Genomic DNA, 21294 nt, shown 5'->3' with positions numbered 1-21294 from the left:
GGTGGCTGTGATGTCCACACTTGTTGGCAGTTAGCCATTCCACATCCTCCCACTAGAAGTGACATTCTTTTTCATGCTGACAAATGTTTTCCCTTCCTGATATTTTCAGGTGCACCCTGCTGTCACATCTCCCTTGCCAGATCTCTGACAGGAAGCTCTGTCTGACCAAACTTCTGGCAGATGCCTGTGGCTTCAACCATCCTAGAAAGAATGGGTTTTCTATTCTCATCTCACTGCAAAAATGTCAGTCTTTAGCACTGCTGATTGTGAGTTACCAGCTGTAAAGCCAGATGCTGGTTCCCTTTTAAATTCCTTCATCCAGTGACTGAAGAAAACAGACAACCATGGCTGTCTTCCAGCAGCATCAGATCAACCCTCAGGCAGGAGAACATCTTGGAGAAGAAACAGAGGGAAGCTATCTCAAGTCAAATACATATTATGTTATAGCCTATGAGAACCTGTTCATGCTGTACCTCACGATACGTTTAGACTGGGTGCAGCAGCAGAACTAACTAATTTCAGTTATTTGTTAAGTGTGAAGGAAGCTGTAAACATGCCACATGCTGGACTAGATTCCTGGCTGGGACACATTTGCTCAGGTGAAAAGTACCCCAAAAAAGGCAGGAATGAAACACGGAGAGAAACTAATGTCATCTAACTCCTGATGCCAGTGTGAGCCAGCCAACTTCTACCACTCCTGCTACACTAAATGGAGAGAAGTTGGTGCTTTCAGGAAAGTCACCCAGTTGAAATATTTATCCAGCTACATCCCACAGCTCCTGCTTCTCTTCCTCCACTACAGAGGGAGCACAGGGCAATTAGGTCAGATAGGGCTGTATGTAATGTAGAAGTTCACATCTGACCTAGTAAACTGAAATTTAGGTGTCAGCAATTGTTCCACCCGTGGACAGGCAGTGACTGGAAAGGAAGGGAACACAAGAGCAGGCATGTATGGTGAGAAACAGAGAGGAAAGCCAGCCAGCTGGGGCAGGCACTTGGCCTGCATAACTCTTAAGCCACTCTGGCTTAAAAGCCTTCCTTTTTATAAAAAAGGGAAGCATTCATGCCCATACATCTTCTTTTCCTAGCAGCCAACTTATACACTGCCATTTCCTCATGGCAGAGACACTGCAGGTGCACAAACTCTGTGCAGAACAACAAAATCAATGAGCCACATACTATTTGTTTCTGAATGAACTTACCATTAACTCTGGTGGGAAGATTGGCTCCTGTGTAGGGTCCAATGGCTGGAACTCCGAAGAATTGAACAGGCTGGAGGACATCATTGTCTATGACAAAGAAAATGCAAATGGCTGGACAGCAGAGGAAAAAGCTATCCACATACAATCCTAACTCATTCCTCTTTCCAGTCAAATCCATGTCATCCAGTGTTTCAGGTTCTTCAGTTATATTTTTCTGATCACAATGGATGTCTGGTCAGAAACCTGAACTCTGAGCACACTAGCAGGCTTTTGCCAAACAAAAGCGACACCACTTTCACATTGACATGTCAAATTACATCAAAGGTACATTTTCTGAGGTAAGATCAGCATTAAATATAAGGTAGTCTTAACTGCTTTGCATAACAAGCCAGAGCTAAGACTTCAAAACATCAGAAATAGACAAAATATCTAACAGTTGAGAATCATTTTACCACATTGTCGTCTTTTCCATTCATGCAGCAGTCTGGACCATTGGCTTTTCCTCTACAGCAACCCCCATTCTGAAGAAGAAACAAGCATGCTTCAGCTATTCTACACCAAGTAAGAACATTCCAACTTTTACAGGATATACTCCTCCTCTTTTATCAATGTCTGGATCACAGAAATTTGAAGTAACATTTTTCATTAATAAACTACTTTGACAAAAATCCAGTCTTAACAGCTGGAGTATTCCATGCAACACTGAACAATTTCTAACAAAGAATCCACAGGAATTCACTGGAATTTCCTAGTAAAGATTTTCATTATGTTGTCTCTTTCCTAAATTCATTTTATACTCACACTACCTTATGCCCTAATTCCTGTTTTCATCCCCGTATTTTTTGTACCTCAACTGGTACATAAAATGTGATTAACTTTTTTCCTCTAGATATTCCAAAAGGTTCCAATTGTACAATTTATTACAAGTCAATTAAATTAGTTTAGGACTGCAAAGTTTGGGAAAGATCATACTGGGTAATGAACTGGTTTTTAGATCTGTTTTGACAGAGAGATGGATCCTTTCAGTGTACCAGAAACTGGTAACACATCGCTTACAGTTGTCACCATGCGATTCCACAAAAGTGTTGCACTTCATAGATTCAGAAGGAACGTATCTAGCTCACTATTGCAAAACCTGTGTCATGATGGCTGGTCATGCTCACCAGGACACGTGCGGTCACAGTGTTTTCCAAGAGACAGACACTCAAACCAGCCCAGAGAGCTCTGAATATCTGCACCACAGTAGAGCCAGAGAGGTGACCAATGCTTCAAAACTCTAATACTATATTGCAAATTGAGGTTATGGCTTTTAAAATACAGCTCACCATGCTGTTTTCCCTCTCGCTACGACAGCATCCAGTGCCATTGGCTACTCTGCCACAGCAATTCAGGTCCTGTGGGGACAAAAACTGTTTTGAGAAAAATGTGCAGATTCCAAGGAAATGAAGTAGACTTGATCCCCTTTAGAGAGAAATTCATCTCGCATTTATTATATCCAAAGCAGAAATGTGAGATGGAAGATGACAAGCAAGTAGGTGTTTCCTTTGCCAATGGAAGGCAGTGTCCTGCAGTGTGATGTCTGGGTCGTGTCCAGTCTACTGACAGACCTCTTGTGCTGGTATAAAACTATTCTGACCATTCAGCCAGTACCTCTGGTCCAGGTGGAGTTGTGAGGAGATACCCAGACAAGAGTAAAAGGGACAAGCACATAGAATACAATACCTAGTACTCTCCCAGCATCCAGCTGCATTCAGCTCAGGGACTACCTTAGTCAAGTGTGGTTTATGTCTCTCTCATAACCTTTAGTTCCTCCCTGTCCAAGTACCTGCTCAGTCTTCTCCGGAGCCTGTGTAAGTTTTTGGTGCCCTCAACAGCCTTTGGTGAGTTCTGCAGGTCAGCTACCTGGTACATGACAGACCATCTGCTTTTGTTTTCAACCTGACCGCTGCTAGTTTCCTTTCTTGACATGTTGGTCTTGTATTGGAAGAGGCAGCAAACAGCAGCTGCCTGCCCACATCTCACCTGCACAATTTTGTAGATCTCTATCAGAAATCAACACTCTGTAGATTCCCTTCCCCTCCCTGAAATCTTTTTTCCAGGCTGAAGCATCCTCTTCCTACATGGCAAGAGAAAGATGATCTTGTGTCTGCTCACAGCCTATCATTTTATATGTGAAATGAGGACTGCATTTCACTCTGTAAATTGCTTTGCATTTATTTGCCTTGCATGTTGTATCCCATTGTATTCTCCACTCTCTTAGGTTCATAAAGTCCTTCTGAAATTCCTCCAAGCCTATTCCTGTCTTCACTGCCCAAACTAACTTGATATTCGTTAACTTATTTCTCATATCGCTGCTCGCTCTCTTTTCCACCTAATTTATGGATATTTGAACAGCCTTGTTCCCACCACACGTCCCAGCAGAACTCCATCAGTGACCTCCCTCATTACAAAATTACACCATCTTCTACAACCTGCGATTTCCTGCCTTTTAACCAATCTTTCATCTATACAGAGATCTTTACTCTTACCCCATGGCTTCTTATTGTCTCTAAAAGCCTTTGGTGAGACACTGTTGAAAGCCTGTTGGAAATCCAGGTAGACTATATGAACTGAGTTTATCAACCATTTGTAATGGATCTTACTCCCACTTGTATTCTCTTTTGTTGACTGTAATCCTGGATAATAAAATTAATGGACAACATTCCAAATTCTTTACTTTTGATATTTAATACCAGGGTAGCCCCATAAGTCGCTAGTAATCACTGGAGGACCTAATGATGTACTTTACTTTGCAGCCTTCAGCAGTCTCTCAGGAAAAAAACGGACTAGAGAAAACTTATGGTAGAGCTTCATACTTCACCCAAACCAGCAGATGAGTTCCGGGCAACTGCTATAAAAGCAAGGACTTCAACTATTTTCCAGAGTTATTTCAGCTCTGCAGCTGATCTTTCAACAAAGCAACTTTCTCATGAGATTTACCCGCAGTATGTCCTTACTTGTGCACCGTATCTTTACACTTTTTTTCACATCAAGGATCATTTGCAATCTGTATTATGCAGAGAAGCTGTGTTTTTCAGAGATTTATAGAAAATAATTACAGAATTTGATTACCTGTGATCCAAAAACGGACCATCAGGTGGAGCTTAAAGTGCTCTACTACCAGCAGCTGGAGCTGGTCTTGCATTACTAACGCGTGAAACACATACAAAGGGGTCAAGAGCTGGAGCTGGGTTGTTGTAGCACATATATTTCCTTCCAGCTCATGGTGTATTTTAGTAACAGAGAGGAAGACAGACAGCCTTCTAGATTTTTTTAAATATTACCTGAAGCCACTTACTTTAGCAAATGTTCTGTATCCTTCCAGAATGGGTCTGTACCCTGTACACCGACACAAGTTGCCTGCATTGCCAGAGCAAAAGGATAAATATTTAGTGTCACTTGGCTGAGAACTTACAACAAAATGTTCTAAAAAAGGTTTCTCACAAGACCTTCTCAAGTCCAGATAAAGCTAATGAAAAAACTGGGAGGAAAAATTCATTAGTAACCTTGCAACAATCCTACCATCCCTTTTTGTTGAAATTTTAAATTGAAATTAATTTAGAAAAAAACTCAGTATTCATTTACCTCAATGCTCTCTGTCACCTCTGCAGGTTCTTGTGACAGCAATGAATAAACAAGGAGATGTGGAGGCTCTTATAAAGGCTACCTTTTGTTCTGTGTTAAGCTTAGTGGGGTCCTAATCCAAAAGCAAGGTTACTTGCCCCTACTTCAGGACAAAAAATGAGCTTCTGTGAGATTTTCCACAGGCCATTTTTGTTCACTTCATAGCACCTGGCCAGTCTCCTAGTGTAAAAGCTAGTTCTTAACCTCCTAACAATTGGCTATCTTTAATGAAATACAATTAAACAAAGGTGCACCTCCACATCCTATTTGGTGAAGCAGATGTAATGAAAGCAGAACAGGTTGCATCTCTGCAGGGCTCTGAGCATTACCTTGGAAAGCATCTTCTATGTCCTCCATTTTGGGCTCAGGTTTATTCCGAAGCAATGTATACATGGACATGACAATGCCTGGAGTGCAAAAGCCACATTGGGACCCATGACTTTTTGCTATTCTCTCCTAAGAAAAAGTAACAACAACAATCAGTCTATAATAATCAGTGCAGGTTCACTGTTGTGCTTGTTTTTGCAACATCTGTTAAAAAAAAAAATCTCGCCAGAGGAGCTAAGACTATTATCAGGTGTTCTCTGATGAGATGGTCAACCTATAAAGCAGACTTTGAAGAAGAGAACACTCTGAAAAGTTTGCATGTAGACTTTGAACTCCCAATGTAACTGAGGGCAACTAGAAGCCTCCAATGAGATCAGGAGTTTAGCTTTACCATGCTAGGAAGGTTGAGGCTACCTGTAGAGACTTGAGTTTGAATTTCAAAGCTTAGCCATTAGAATCTTCAGAGGAAGTAAAGACAAGTAAACAAAGGTCAGACTTGCTGCCATCCATTCATGCGTGTCTAACTTATTTTTCACTTTGTTGTTTGCTGTCTCAGATAGATATTGGCACAAGCCCTACCCACTGTACAAACTGAGATGAATCATAGCTTCCCTTAAAGGAGCAATCTCTGACAAAGCTGAGGCAAGTCTGCCTCCATAAAATGTGCATCATAACAACTTGCTAGAAGAGCAAGGCTTCACATTCCTGTGAGTCCTCTCCACCAAGAATGTTCTGGGAATCCAGAAGCATTGCTGAACCAAACCATACTGCACCACTGCAGGGAAGGTTCCTACTATGCAGAATGAGAAACCAAGGTCATTCACAGAGGGCCATAGAAGAGTAAAGACCTAGCTCAGATTTCCTGGCTCCAAGTCACTATATAGGCTTTCACCACAACATCAGTCCTTCCATTGCCTGGGATTTGGTCCAGGACATGGACTAAATACAGCCATGCAATCCTAGAACAAAAGCATTGGCAATTCAGCCAGAATAGCAGCAGTGAACTTGTTATGGCATAACAAACCTGCAGCATTGACCCAGGAGTTTGATTCTGTCACTTAGTCATTCCTACAAGTAAATACTGCTCATGTGGAAAGTCAAATTCCCACCTTTAAAATTACAACCGAGGTCCCAACACCCTGGAACAGGATTAATTAACATAAGAAGAAAACATGGACAGAGGGTTTTAAAGTTATCAGTATTAATAGCTCACCTGGGCTGGGTGCAGCCTGGATTTGGTGTTTCCTATGCCTTCAACAGTAGTTACAGCTACATGATGCAGGGCACAGACAGGGAAGAGGCAAGCATTGGCAGTATGGTGACTAAAATAACAAATTAAGGTCATTTCATTTAACAATGCTGCTCAACAAAGTAAAAAGGGAACAGGAGGACTGAACAGAACTCAGAAACTGTAGCAGTACACACAACAGGAGACCTTAAGTAGATGGGATACAGGTATTAGTTGCAAGCCAAATCCTATAGCACCTACTCAGCCAAAGTTCTCATGAGCTTCACTTGAAGTTTAATCTGAGTATGCACCCTAGGATTTGACCTCGAAATAACAGCTTTAAGCATCCTCATTGCACATTAAACTGTAAAGCCCACGTAAGTAATTTACAGGGGAACACTACAAATACCAAGGTGTAATACAACTGGCCTGGCCCACTCACAAAGCTACATAAGAGCACAGAGCTCCTGGCCTTTTAGCTAGGAAACCATTTCTAGATGGTACACATGGGGAAAAAGTCCAAGCTGAAGGTAAAATAGAATAATGTCACCAACACTCTTATAGGAACTAGCTGCTTTATTTCATTTCTATTGAAACAGGATAGTGACCCTAAAGATATCCTGTTCAAGGCCACGTTACTAATCAGAACCACTAAGTTAGATGATCCCAAGTAAAAGCATCTCCAAGCATTATTCTGAATATATCCAAGATTTCAGTGTTTTCCATTCACCACAAAACAACCAACCAAACAAACAAACAAAACAAAACAAACAAAAAAAAGCACACCACAAACACACTGGGGCCTATCCCTCTGCCTCATCCTCTCTCTCCATTCCCCTTTTTGTTGGATTCCATTGCTTCAGTCTTCAATTAATTAGAGAGCAGGAGGAAAGTTTATGTCTCAGGAAATAAAAGCCATTCTGAAGGTTGCAATAGAAGTAGAGAAAAAGTCAGTATCTGCTGGCATACAGAAACCAAATGTATTACCGTAATACAACAGCAATAAAGGTTTTATCACAGTCATTATCACTTGGGTCATCTCAGCAAAAAAGTTGTATTACATTGCAAGAAAGGAACACAAAAGTTTTCTGAACTGAGAAAAAGCAGATCACCCACATGATCATAGAGTCATTGCAGAGGTTTCAGGCCACAATGACATAGTTCCCTATCAGTACTGTGCAATGCTGCAGGAAAAAATACCTTCTTATCTCAGCCTTCTGAATTTATGTTCTGAAAGTGAAACAATGTGTTTTGGCAGAAACATACATTATATAACTTTTTTTAAAGTGGTACTCCATCTGGAATGTCAAGAACCTGGATCTGTCCCCATTTAGCTTCTTTGTTGAAGAGTTCAGGTTGCAAAGGATACAGGATTTTCCTCCGAAAAGGGTCATACTTGGATATCATAACAGTGCAAGCACCACATCCACCTTCTCCACAGCCTAGTTTGGTTCCACATAGGCCCACTGAGAGAAGAGGAATCAAGGAAAATACAAAGAGTGTTGGCAGAAGCCTGCTCAAATGCTTGTCAATCAAGGCTTAGCAACAAGTTCTTGCTGGAAACAAAGCGCTCATTTTTTCTGCTTAATAATTTAACATAAGCAAAGTTTCAAATGCTGGCATGCGACTTTCAAGATCAACACCCAAAGCTATAATAAGGAGGCAGTCCACATTCCAATAGAATAAACAAATCATGTCTGAACTTCAGCAGTTCCCACTTTCCATTAGACTCAGAAAAGGAAATGGCTGAAAGGAGACAAAACAGCCAGTAATTGCTGAGCAGGAGCTGTTCAGGCATGCAGTCACATCCCTGAGATGCATGGTGACATCTATGTCAGCACCACTCACCAGTGGTGGTTAAATTCTTCCTACACCTGGTAATTCCTACCACCTAGAAGGTGCCCAGGCAGTCATGCAATGTTACAAGTCCCAAAGTTTAGCACTGGGAGCTGCACTTGAACTGCTCATAAACTACCTGCATCTCAAGAGTCACAGTCTGGCCATCCTGGCTTCTCTCTTCTTCTCCCCAGTATCCGAATTCCCATAAAACCCCAGGAGGGAAAACACTGAGAGCCAGAACTAGTGAAGATGCACAGAACCTCTGCACAGACACCTGGGAATCCACAAGGCGTAAGGACCAGCCTAAGCAGATTCCTCCGCTGGCTGCAGAGTGCATGCCTGCACAGATGTTCTGTAAAAGGACTTCAGGAGAGAATTCCTCAGGCCACTACTGCTTTGGGTTTCTTCACTCATTAGAAGGTAATTATACTGCTGCCATTTGTTGTGAAGGGATTGGCCAACGCAGATAGAATTTTGGTGGGAAAAGAACAGCTGATTTTGGTGGCGATGAACACGTGGCCATATTGAGATAATCAGCTTGTTTTCTGTTGCTTCCCCAGAGGCCTATGATATAGAAAACTCAAATCATCTTTGCCTTCAAGACAAACATTCTGGAACCAAATGTTCTCATACACTCATGGGCCTGCTTCAGCAGAAATATAGCTTGCTTCTCTTGACAACAGTGCTAGTCTGCCTCAATAAAACATGTTTCTCAAGGTATTTGTCTGACCCTAGCCAGACATCTTCAAAATAAGTTCACCAGAATGTTCACGCAGCAGATCAAACAGTTTTGAAGAACTCAGATTATCTCCTTATGAAGCTATACATATTAGATATTAAAAAGCTTAGACATGAAGTTCTAGCAGTAAGAAGTCCACACAGGCACAAGGGTCATGCCACTTTTTTCCTGTCTTGAACTTTATCCACCCAAGGTACAGTCAAAGAAAATGGGGCCATTCATAGTTGGAAACTATCAACAAAATGAGGCTGCTGAGAGTGCTGGAAACTGCAAAAAGTGTGGTTTATATCCCTGTACTTCTTTCAGATCCCAGGCAAATAGAACATGGCAGCACAGTGAAATAAATATGCATTATTCTTTTTAAGGAATACATTAACACAGATGTGAACAGTTTGGCATATGTACACATCCAGCCAGTCAGATAAAAACTCGGAAAACATGGAATGACACTATCTACTGAACCAGACCTAGTATAGCCAGCCTGGTCATCACAGTAATAGCTACCATGTTCCTGAAGCTAATCTGATTCACGTGCTGACCAGTTTCAAACAGGAGTGAAATGTGACTCCTTGCATCTGTTCACGTAAACATGCCCACAGTACGTGATGGGAAGCCCTGCCTCTGAGTTTGCCTCTCTGGATCATCTGTTAAACAGGCCACCAGATAATCAAGTTATTGGATGTTAGCTGTCCAGTAGTATGCAAATTATTGGATGATACAGCAAGCAGCTCAAGTGACTATAATGTTTTGGCCAGAAAATTCTTTACAGTCTGTGTGGAAGAAACCTAAATTTCCTTCAGTTTTCTTGTCTTGGTATTGTTTTCCTTCCATCATGTTCTAATTCTTGGCAATTCAGAGAGTTTTCCCTTTAAAGTATTAATAAATTATTTAAAGTACCTTATTTACATTTTGCTATTGTTTGAGCTTGGAATACCAGCTGTAATCTTTGCCAGCAAGAAATACCAGACCATGCAGAGCACTCCCTCTTATACTCTGCACAAGCTCTGCCCAGCACTCAAGTGACAGGCAGAACAGTAAACAATTCTGAAATGCTGTAGGCATTCAAAGCCTTCTGTAGTTTCTTCTGACACTGGATACGTTTTCTTCGTAGATAGGTTAGCAGAGTTGTTTCTGGGTCCACATCTTTTTCCACCACCTGCAAGAAGGGAAAGGTACTGTTACACACAAAATGCTTTACAAACACAGATGTGTCACTTGGAAGGAGAAAGTTTGGTCTTTCTGCAACTTCTTTTGCAAAGCAGGGAGTAGAACCACTTATTAATTCCTCTTACTAGGCTCCGCAATGTTGGTCACACATCCAGACACCAGGTTTCCTTGCATTTATTGTGACAGAAAAAAGTATGTGCATTAATAAGTCAGTTTTTCAACCATGGCACACTGAAGCAAATCTTTAAAAATCCCTTAATCAAAAATGGTAAACAGAATTAGTAGTGAGCAGAAAGAACCATTTTGTACTTGAGCTTTGAATTCTTGACATCTTCCCAAATTGCATCTTGTCTTTATTGACTATGCATAACTGACCTCTGTCTCTTCTCCTTTTTACTATTAGATGAGACAGAGAAAATAAGCAGATAGAGAATGACAGAAACAGCATCAGTAATAAACTAGAGAAAAACAAATAAACAAACAACAGTGGAAACCCAAACATGGCCAATACAGCTGCTGCAGGACAGAGAGCAAGTACCAATCGTTTTGAAGTTTCTCTTTCTTCCCTGCTAACATTAAAATAATCAGCATTATATTAGTAGCCATCCTATATGTGGGAAGATGAAATTCCAACTAAGAAGAAATTGTCTCTGCACATTTTCAGTCAGCTCCATCCTGTTGGTGAACAAACACTATTAGCAGTTATGTATTAGACACAAAATTATATTTTACTTCAACCTCTGCCCAGTGGTCGGAAACCAGAGTTCTGCCCTTGCATCCAAATGGCCACAGAGCTTGTCTTCCTGTTTTTCTGTTATTAATAAGAGCATCAAGAAACTTTTCCAAAGTCACCGTGTGCCTCAATGTAATCACATGTTCTTGGCTTTTACCTTGTGCAAGTCCTAAGTACAATAGTTACAGTTTACTTAAATTAATCACTCCCAGTTTGAAGGGCAAATTGAAATGGAGGTCATTTGTGTAAGTCTTTGTTCTTACTGATAAGAAACCTTCACAACATCTGTACTGCTTCAGTTTTATGCCTCTGACACGTGACCGGGTTATTCTAAAGAGACAAGGTTCATACTTCCTACTTGAGACAGTTTTTAGAATAGTCCCATAAAGCTGCTGCTACAAAACACACCTGGTCATTTTTTGCACATTTCATTCCTGCATTGGGGATAATCTATAAGGAAACAAAATCCATTCTTCTAGCTTGGGGATGTTTTATGGTAAATCATGCAGCACTCATATCGTTGCTATTCAGAGCAGAGTCCTCCTGTTCCCTCACCTGCTGGATGCACAGAAACAGGTAAGAGCATGCAGTGGTTCTCTTATGACCACTTGGTTCCAAGTAAGCACATATATCCCTCTGCAGTAGTTTGATAAACTGACAGACGCGAGCAGTTAATTACAAAATGTGCATAACTACGAATGTCTCATGAACAAAAGGCCTTTCACAGCCATTTCACTGGCAAAGAGCCTTCCACAGCAACTCCTACCCTCACTGTCAAGCTGAGTTTCTTCCCCAGTGCCGATGGCCATTGCAAACCTTCCAAACCAGCTTCCAGGATAGCCAGGCACAGAGAAAAAACTTCAGAATAGTTTTCCAGATGGCTAAATATTATTGAGATTATTCTATGCTTAGATCAAAGAAAATATCTCCAGAAGTTTTCTTGAAAGAATACAAGAAGCATCCCATTGTGTACTCAAACAAAGCAACTGAAAGTTTGGCCAAATGGCTCCTTTACTATAAATAAGAAATAAAACACTGGCCTAAGTCTTCATTTAGCAAAACTTTTTCACCATTCAGCTCCACACACCTTTAGTGAAGGACCTAATCCAGTGTTAAGTCCCAAAGTCAAATTTTTGCTCAGCTTTATCAGAAAGCAGCTCTCACTGTGCAGTAGAACATGTCCTGAGCAATCCCCACTCTTACCCTGTTCAAACCAATTCCTCAGTTCCTTCTTCCATCACTTCAAACTACTCTGCTGTAGCTGTATATCCGCAATGCCAGCAGACACTTGGGATCAGCGGGAGGTAAGGGGCAAGAGTCTGGATTAAACCAAATCTCACACATCAGAGAGCAGGGACTCATTTCTTTGCACTCTGACTCCTGGTAGGGCGATGCTTGTTTATGAGTCTCTCTTGCTGGCCACACAGTAAGAACTTTTCACTGTTCCTACCTTACTTTCATTGTCAGTGATGCCAGTTTTGTCCTCCAACATGTCATTCCTCCAGCGGTTTGTTACACTCACCTGCTGTGATTTGTTCTTAAAATATTTTAAAACCCTGTGGGTGGCAATAGCATCTCTTGTCTGATGCCTAGAACAATATGATTCACAGATTAGTATCTTGCCCATCAAAACAATTCTTGCTCACGTCCCCCTGGTGTCCTTGTACAGAGGAAACTGAATTACACCCATTGCCTTCAGTGGGAGTAGAATCAGCCAAATTAGATGTTGCAATCAAATAAATATTTCTTTTTTGTTCAGTTACTGGTTCTTTAGATTTTGGGGGGGGGGTTGTGTTTTGTTTGTTGGGTTTTTGTTTTTTTGTTTTAAAACCAAATGGCACATTGGCCAAATATACCAGATAGAAGGTTAGATTTTGACAGATTCAAAACTGTGGATTTTACTGCATGTGGTAGCTTAAATATTAATCAAATGCAGAAAGAAACTTTGTTGGAAGTCTTAGGATGGCACTGACAGTCAAACGACCCCCCAACAAATGCGCTCTGTACTGCTGTGTTTGTAATATACATCTATTTGTCCACTGATTCTAGGAATCTTAAATACTCAGATAACCACAGCAGAGCCCAGTCTGGCCTTATAGCTCTTCAAGCTTTAAGTACTACGTGGAGCAAGTTCCTAATAAGTACCCTGCACTCTTAGAGCCCGTGGGGTGGTCCAGAGAGTTGTTGAGCTCACTTTCCCATTATTTCATGTACACAATTTGGATCTCACCAAATATTTTGTTTACCTTCTCTACCTGCCTTTAACTAACTCAGATAACTTTGCCTTCACAACATAAAGCATCATATTTAAGTTAGCATTCCCAGGAAGTTAAAGAAAGGATTTTTTTCAATTTAAAACAGTAGTTGAGCAAGGTAAATAGAGGAACAAGAAGGAAAATAAGACAGAAATTTTCCTAGTTCCCTAATCAACATGCTAACCCTTCCATCAGCTAGGGTCTTTAAATGAGAAGTTAATGCTTTTCTGAACAACAAGCTCCATTAAATCACTAGTCCCTAATCACTCAATTAGTTGTAAGAAGAGAAGATGAAAGGTTTTAACCAGACTGTCACACAGTAAGTCAGATGAGTCAATGTAAATGTCCCCTAGGACATTAAAACCTGTGAATGTGTATTCCTGAAGTGAATGAGAGATTTCAAGTTTATTTACTAGGAAAAAGAATTAGAACACAGATGAACAAACTGTGCATAACCACACAATGTAAATCTGCTACTGGTCATGAGAACATTTTGTTCTGCTTTAAACCAGTACACTGAAAACTTGTAATTCACTGTTTATGTAGGATCCAGAGGGTTCCAATGCTCAAAAAAATCCTGTACATTGGCTGGTCTCATCTGCAGTCAAACATCCACAAGCTTTGGAAGAGGTCTAATGTGGCTTCCAGCTCAGACCCCCTCTTAACACTCAGGACAGAAACAGTAATATTGACCCCACGTGTTTGAACTAAAGTTACATGCTACACACGCACAAGACAGACTTGTCAGCTGAGAAAAACAAAATTTCCACTATTAGCTTTAAATTGCATACGTTATTTTCCATTCTAGTCTAGGCAGACTATCAAGATAACTTCGTGCTAGTTCTGTGCCAAGCTTTACACCCAGTGAAGTAAACAAGTGCTTAAAATAAACAATTCTGAATGTGAAGTATGCTCAGCTGTTCTGAGGAGAGTTTTTCTTGACAACATTGCAGACTGGGCTAATGCAAGAGAAGCATTTGCTGCCCTCAAAGTCTCTATCTTATCAACCACCTCCTATCACGCGGCTTTGTACCATGACAGAATATCAGCAGCCCATTAGCAATGTCAAGCTGTCACGAATTCGCACAGCAGTAACCTTTCCCACTGATCACGCTGTCACATTCTTTGCAGAGAACAGACTGGAATATTTAGTCGGGACTCCAGATGGATGGAGCTGTATCCTCACTTGCCGCCTGCTGTTTCAGCAGCATTGCCCAGGCACTTCCCACCACCCCTTGCGTCACCTAACTTCTTACGTGCAGAAGTGTCCCAACAAACTCCACATTTGTTGCCACAGATCAGATTGCCTCATGAGTCCAATTCTCTCTCTTGAACCTGCATTTGGTGGGGGCGTAACTCAAGTCATTTCAGCAGCACACCAAGAAGAAACGGAGTAGAAAAAAATCAGTGTTACTGGAGGCTCTGGGTAGAGCATAACCCTGGAAAATTTCATCTCTCTGATCAGGTGGAACCCTATTCTTCACTAGCACTGCTGGTTTCACAAGGAGGGAAGGACACCGAAACAGTCTTGACATGTGGAATGAGTTGGGACCGCTGGTAGTATTAACCATTCCCTGGTGGGGTTTTTTTTTGCCAACAGCTGCCAAGATCACACTGTGATAAACCCCTTTACACATGCACAAGGTCAGCTCCAAAATGCAGCTTTTGTAAACAGGAATCTCAGTTCCATAAAAATTGCTGAAATGCACCAAGGGCAATGTCATTCACAGTATGTTTGTTAGCTCCAGGACACAGCAAGAACAGACAGCAGATATAGAAATAACTGCTGCTAGGTTTCAGGTTCTAGGCTGTTCTTTCTCCCCCTCTCTGCCTCTTCCTACGTGCATAAAAGAGCCCCACAGAACTCGTCCTGTGCAGCTCAGTCTCTCCTCTTTTGCCTTGACTAATACACATTTTCATGTAATAGCCAAGAGTCTCCTCCAGGAAGAAGGGCTTTTCTGCCAATTTACACAGAGCAATCAATGCTCTTGTAATACCTGTGCACCAACCAATGCTGAAGCACCAGCTGTAAATGTACATAGGAGTTTGTTTATAAAATCTTCATACCTACCATGAGTGGTATATTGGTTTGGAACCTGAGCTGGCCTGGCACCAGAACTACAATTGTCTTTCATTAGAGCATTCCAGAGAAAAAGAAAACAAGACAGAACACTTGGCTTGTATCAGGGTCTGCATTACCCAGCCTGTTTGTAGCAACCTCCTACTGCAAGACTGAAAAAGCTCCAAGTTCACCCCTAAGAGTGAAGTTCATAGGAAGGGATCTGAAGTTACTGAAACCTTCAGAGAATAAAAACAAGACGAGTTCATGGTACACCAGCTGTGCCTATTGTAGCGGAAAATTCACAGATCATCCTGTGCCACTGCTTCATGAGCTCAACTACTAGACTCAACTAGCCAGTCATGATTAACTTGAACCTTCAAGTTTTTACCTGCCTCTAGAAACAACAAATGGCTGATGTATCAATTAACATTCATGAATGAACCATTACTGACCTGTGTGAAGAAAGGTTCAGCTGTCATCTTTCTTTACAAAACCACAAAACCAGGGCTGGGTTCTACATCAGTATTACACTCTTTGAGTTCTTTGAATAACTTATAATCCATACTAGGTAAACTTCGTTCTTCACCTAACTATTGATAGATAGATAAAACAAAACTTTAATATCAAGTGCCTTAGTACCTTGGAAAGTTCAAATTCCAAATCAGTTTTTGTCCAAATTCATAACTAAAACATCATCATTGTAGTAACCATCTTATCCATGTTTACACTTGATTAAATTAGCATGGAAGACCAACAAAAGCAAAATTGATAGTAATCCTGTGCCAGTCTGTAGGGCAGGGCACGGAGCTTTTTAACCAAATAAGAACATTGTGTGATTCATCAAGAGATTAAAGAAATTGATTCTCTAGCCCAAATTTAGTATCACATGTGATTGACTCCTAAGCATTGCACAGGGAAGGTTCACAGCACACAGTGGATACACAACCCTCTCCCCTCTCCAAGTTTCCCAGCTGGAAGCTGCTTTGGCACACGTTTCTCTGCCCAAGTATCCGAGCAAGGGGAAGGTGGCAGAGCAGGATTAGCATTGAGCTGAGCTCAGAAACAGAACTACCTTGGTACTCATTGCTCAAAAAACAGGCAGCCTTGACTTGTTACAAGCTTTTGAAGAGCCTGGGCTGCAATGCTGGCCAGGGCAAATCCAAACCAAGAAAGTGGGCTCTGGGACAAACTGTTCAAAGGTGTCCAGCACGTGCAAGGACAACCCCACCCCCTGTGACACACTGGCACTTCTTAAGTAATTGTCAGCTGTTGATCTAGGAAAAAGTACCAGTTAATGGGCTTTGATTTTAGAGATTTTTCTAGCTTCTTAAGTGGAAATTGAACAAACATTTTACTTTAATCCCTGTTAAAAATCAAATGTCAGAATTACTTACTGAACACATGAATTATATATGGAGACTCACAGTTGAGCTGCATTTTCCAGATCTGTTGTAATTACTCGAATTATTTCTAGTAGAAATGCCTGTACTAAGTCAGTGCACATTTATTTAAAAGTAGTTTCCTCAGAATTGCAATAAATTTTTGCCAACAAATCTAAAATGTAAAAGGCACATTATGTAGTTGTGTTACTCTTTAAATAACTCACAGGGTAAAGTCACAAGGTAAACTCAAAGACAATAAAAAGGTACTTAGCAAAGCAATAAATAGTCTTCACAATTTAATATTTAAAAGCCACGGCAATTGTGCTGGTATTAGAAAACTTCAGAGGGAGAAAAACATTACTAGAGATAAAAAAAGAGATCAAGCCACAATCCAGGAGCAAGCTGGGCAGAAAGCTGGAATCATCCTTACCTTTTTACCATTCACAAAGAAAACAAGTTCATCCCCTGTCTCGTTTGGAGCCATGCTGCACACTTTCCAAAATTCACTCAAATAGGGCCACAGATCACCCTTCTGAGAGCAGCCCCACGCCCCACAGCAAAGTGAGCCCCAGCAATACGACAAGTAATATGAGTCTGCCTCGAGAATGTTTGACTTTATTTCTACATCGGTGCCCTGTGAAACCCCATATTATATAAGAAGCAGCGAAGAGGCGTGCCAGCTGCCTTTGGTTGGTGCTTCTGCAGCAGTAATGACAGAAAAGGAACTGGAACGAGCAGAGTGACCCGCCCCCTTTTATATAGCAATAGATCACAATTCAACTACATTCCCTTTAGATTATCCTGCCAGGCTTGGGGCACTCAGAGTGTGCCACTGCGACGGCTGCCAGCAGCTCACTGTGTTTTGCAATACAATGCAAACTTCAGGGAAGGGGGCGTTCTCCCAAATATCCCTCCCTGAATATTGACATGGAAAAGCTTTGCTTCCCTCTCTCTGTGCGTAGCCATCCACCTGGCACTGGCCACACTGAGGTGTTCCTCATGAGAGCACCTGCTTATTTAAAAACTCCAATACACACACATCAGCTAGTAGGCTGACTGCACGACTATTTCACTATTTCTCTTTAGTTTTAAAGCTACAGTGTCCTCTTCTACCTGCAAGGACATAATTTACACAGTTATGTATTCATCCAGATAAAAGCAATTCTAGAGAACTGGAACTCAGAAGAGGTGCTGAGCTAAGACCACAGTGTTTCCACTGGGCTCTTAAAGCCTTCGGACTTACCTTTTTTGGCTTAATCTTCACATGCTCGATATTGGGTGCATGTTGCCAGTGAAACACAGAGGAAAGCAAGTTCTTTGCAGAATTTTTTGTCTTCCATTTCCTTGCCAGTGGTTTCTTCTGGTTTCTCCGTTACATGACCATATATTTTGCATTGTTGAAGTCTTCCTGTTTTTTCTTCCAAAGTTGTTGCAGAATTGCCCTCAGACCCCTAGATATGACATGTGTTGGTTTAATGAACAAAATACCTAAATTATTCACAAAACAGCACAATTCCAAAGTCTCATGGAAGTTTCTTGGTAGTGTGCTTACTCTTGTCTGCCTTATTCTGATTTTTGCCACTTTGCTTTCTCTCTTCAGCATAGCAGGCTTATTAGTTTAAATTAGCTTTTTTGCTTCCTTAAAATCCCTGGGAAAGCACTACATCAAAGTCCCCTTTCCAGGAAACTCTCTGAACAATTCACAAAACAACAAAATCTAATTAAGTTACCATTTTCAGAAACAGTCTTTCCTTCAGTATTTTGGAAATATGTCAGAGCGAATACAATACATACATTATTTTTACTAGCTTTTCTCTTCAGACTTACGTATTCTATTGCCCAGTCTATCCCCTAGAAAAGCTATTTCATAACAAATGTCAAATATTTTCTCAGCGCTTCTTTGCATGCACGCAGCTTGCTGAAAGTACAGTTCACAGCAAACTTGGGCTTAACACCAGCTGCCTTAATCTATATTTGCAATGAAGTTATGCACAGCTGAACCAGTGCTGACACCTATTGTCTGGCACCTCCCACTTCGTAGTATAGGAGCATTAGAAAAATTACACTTTTCTCCAAGAAATCTTCACCACTGTTACATTATATCTACGTGCAAATTTATGCAAGCACTACCCTCACATAGCAAGCATCAATCTCAAAATTAGTGTACACAAGCTTAGTACTCATAAAGAGTTTTGTAACATTTTAAATAACAATTATTACTCATAACCACCGGTAACACTTTACAGCAATCTCAAAGCAACTAGCCATTACAGCATTAACACCAAAATCAAACATGCTTAGTTTCCTAATCTGTGTTTTCCACAGTGCACAATGTCTTCTTAGGTTGTAATCCTGTCATCTCTTTTTTAAGGAATCCCAAGCCTTTTGCCTAGCCTTGGTGATAACCTTATAGTTAAACTATCCCTTCTTGCTAAATCAGTAAACAGAATCTTACGATATTCCATCGTAATGTTTATTTCTGACCCATCAACCTGCTGTATACATAATGTAAAAATAAAGATAAATACATCCATGATAGTAACCTCTATATGTAGATTACACAGGAATATAAAACTCCAGACCTCATCTCAACAGGGTCACCAATCATACAACATTAAATTTGTTCATTCTCCCACAACCCCAATGGGACAGTCTACTATTATACCCATTTCACAGGCAGAGAACCAAGACACCTGGACCAGGAATTTTCCAAATCCGCTAAATAACTCTGGAGCATGAGAACTCATGCTATTGAAGTCTCTTAGCCATTTTTGAAAATCCCAGCCTGAACAGAACAGTGGATTACCAGAAAAAGAACACCAACCCTCATTAAACTTCTGTAACATAGGATCTCCATTCAGTGAGCTAAAATTAAAAGCTTTTATCAATCAAACACAACTTGTTTATGAGACAAAATTTTCTGACTTACCAGTCAGTTACAGTCTAGCGGGTTTCCCATTTTAGAAATCGTCCCTTTGCCCATTCATAACTCAGAGGCAGGTATGTTTTAGAAGTTCAAAATTCCCTGTAGTGTGACTCAGTTACTAAAGAGCCCCAGCAAGCAATTGATGTTAGTCAAGAACTATTAAAAAAGAAAAAAAAAAGCAGCTGGCTTTTCTCATTCTGACTAGTTAATCCTGTGGATCTGGCTGTTGCAATCACAACGATAATTAGTTCTGCAGATGATCATATGCATAGCTCAAGAAATACAGTGAAATTTAGGGAAGCTCCATTCCTGCCTAAGGAGTTTACCATCAGAATTAGGTAAATGCATGGAAGTGTAACAACAAACCAATACCAGAGGTAATAAAGGAAAAGCCTTAAAACAAAGGTCAGAAGGTTTGTCACTTTGTTCTTGTGTTCCTCTTGCAGGGAATGGGGGAAAGAGGAAGAAAGTACAGGCAGCTCTAAAGAGGGTTCTGTGGAGGAATTTATGAGGAGCAGTTTGGTAAAGCAGGTAGTAAAGAATACAAAGTCCCAAGTCACTGCTTTAATGCCATACCCCATGTATCAAGCTTCCAGGGGTTTCACATCAACTCTGTGTGCCTGCTGCCCCTGGTGGCTGGACTCCTACAAATTTAAGAAGCATCCGCTCTCGCTAAAACCTGTGGACAGCATCTTTCACCTGAAGCGGAAACTATTTGTTTGCTTTAGATCTGGAAATCCTTCTTCAGTGGACACAGATATCCTTTCTGGGAACATGCACTGGCACTCTTTTCAGGGATCCCAAGAGGTCTCATTCTGCTGAAATTAGGGTCAGCAGTGAGAGTATATGAGGTTAGCTGGGGCTTTACGCACCATATCTTTTACTTCTTAAAGATTCCTTTCCAGAATATAAACTATTAGCAGTTGTGTTACTTTGCTGCAAGTGTTCTCTGTATAAGTTAATAAAAATCAATCAATCAATCAATCACACCGTATTGATTGCAGAATATGAAGGCAGAGAGTGTTGTCTGAGGGTATCAGGTCTCCCTTGGCATCACCTATTGACCATTCTTTTAGACAGGCTCCTGAAATAAGTGGACATTTTATATGACTGGATAGGGACATTCATACTCTATTGGCAAAGTCTCACAAAAGAATCTCAAAGAAATACAATCTTTTCAGGATCCTCATACAGGCAGTAAACTTATTATTTTGCAATAACAAAAAAAATCCATAAAATTGCCATACAAGTATGAAAGTAAGATATTGCTTATATTTTCAAGGGCATTTCTCAGGTTAAAAAAAAAAATCACAAGTTATATGCACTTTCTTAAAAGAAAATTTCTTTCTGATTACAGATATAACTTTGAAGTAGATCATGGTCACAAAGCAAATATGAATTGGATCTCTTCATTGAGGATTGTGAATGGATACTGGCTCATTATTAATGAATCACTAATCAGTGTCCGGCTTATGATTACATTAATACTTTCTAATTGTATGGATTCATTTCATGAATTATGACCTCTTCACCTGCATTTGAAGATGGGTGGAGTTTAATTATAGTTCTTTTCGTCCTACCACCTGCTTCCTCTGACAGCAAGAGTGAACAAAGTTGGTTAATTCTGCCCTCTGTTGAGAAGTACTGGTTGTCACTAGACTTTCAAATGACTAAAGCAAGACTTCTGTTTTAATTCATTTGCAGTTTTTCTTTCATTACCTGGTTCCAGCAGACCAAACAGAGGATGATACAGATATCTGACCTGAAAAGC

The 21294-nt window shown here is 40.7% G+C and overlaps 1 protein-coding gene across 2 annotated transcripts in view; it reads right to left on the bottom strand.

The window, feature by feature from the left end:
• Window positions 1-17081, bottom strand: part of XDH (xanthine dehydrogenase) — a gene marked incomplete at both ends in the record, with an annotated part of 49545 nt that extends 32464 nt beyond the window's left edge. The window contains 9 exons of one of the 2 annotated variants that reach the window (XM_080342902.1): window positions 1203-1289; window positions 1655-1723; window positions 2528-2596; window positions 4540-4601; window positions 5195-5321; window positions 6406-6514; window positions 7790-7886; window positions 10097-10154; window positions 17028-17081. In XM_080342902.1, coding sequence (XP_080199028.1) covers window positions 1203-1289; window positions 1655-1723; window positions 2528-2596; window positions 4540-4601; window positions 5195-5321; window positions 6406-6514; window positions 7790-7886; window positions 10097-10154; window positions 17028-17081 — 732 coding nt within the window. The remainder of the gene's footprint in view (window positions 1-1202; window positions 1290-1654; window positions 1724-2527; window positions 2597-4539; window positions 4602-5194; window positions 5322-6405; window positions 6515-7789; window positions 7887-10096; window positions 10155-17027) is intronic. The other variant, XM_080342903.1, reaches the window with a different exon arrangement.
• Window positions 17082-21294: the final 4213 nt, after the last annotated feature.

The sequence above is a fragment of the Nesoenas mayeri genome, assembly GCF_963082525.1.
Source record: "Nesoenas mayeri genome assembly, chromosome: 3".
Taxonomy (NCBI): domain Eukaryota; kingdom Metazoa; phylum Chordata; class Aves; order Columbiformes; family Columbidae; genus Nesoenas; species Nesoenas mayeri.
The sequence above is the reverse complement of the archived record's forward strand: the minus strand, read 5'-3'. Positions and strand labels throughout refer to the sequence as shown.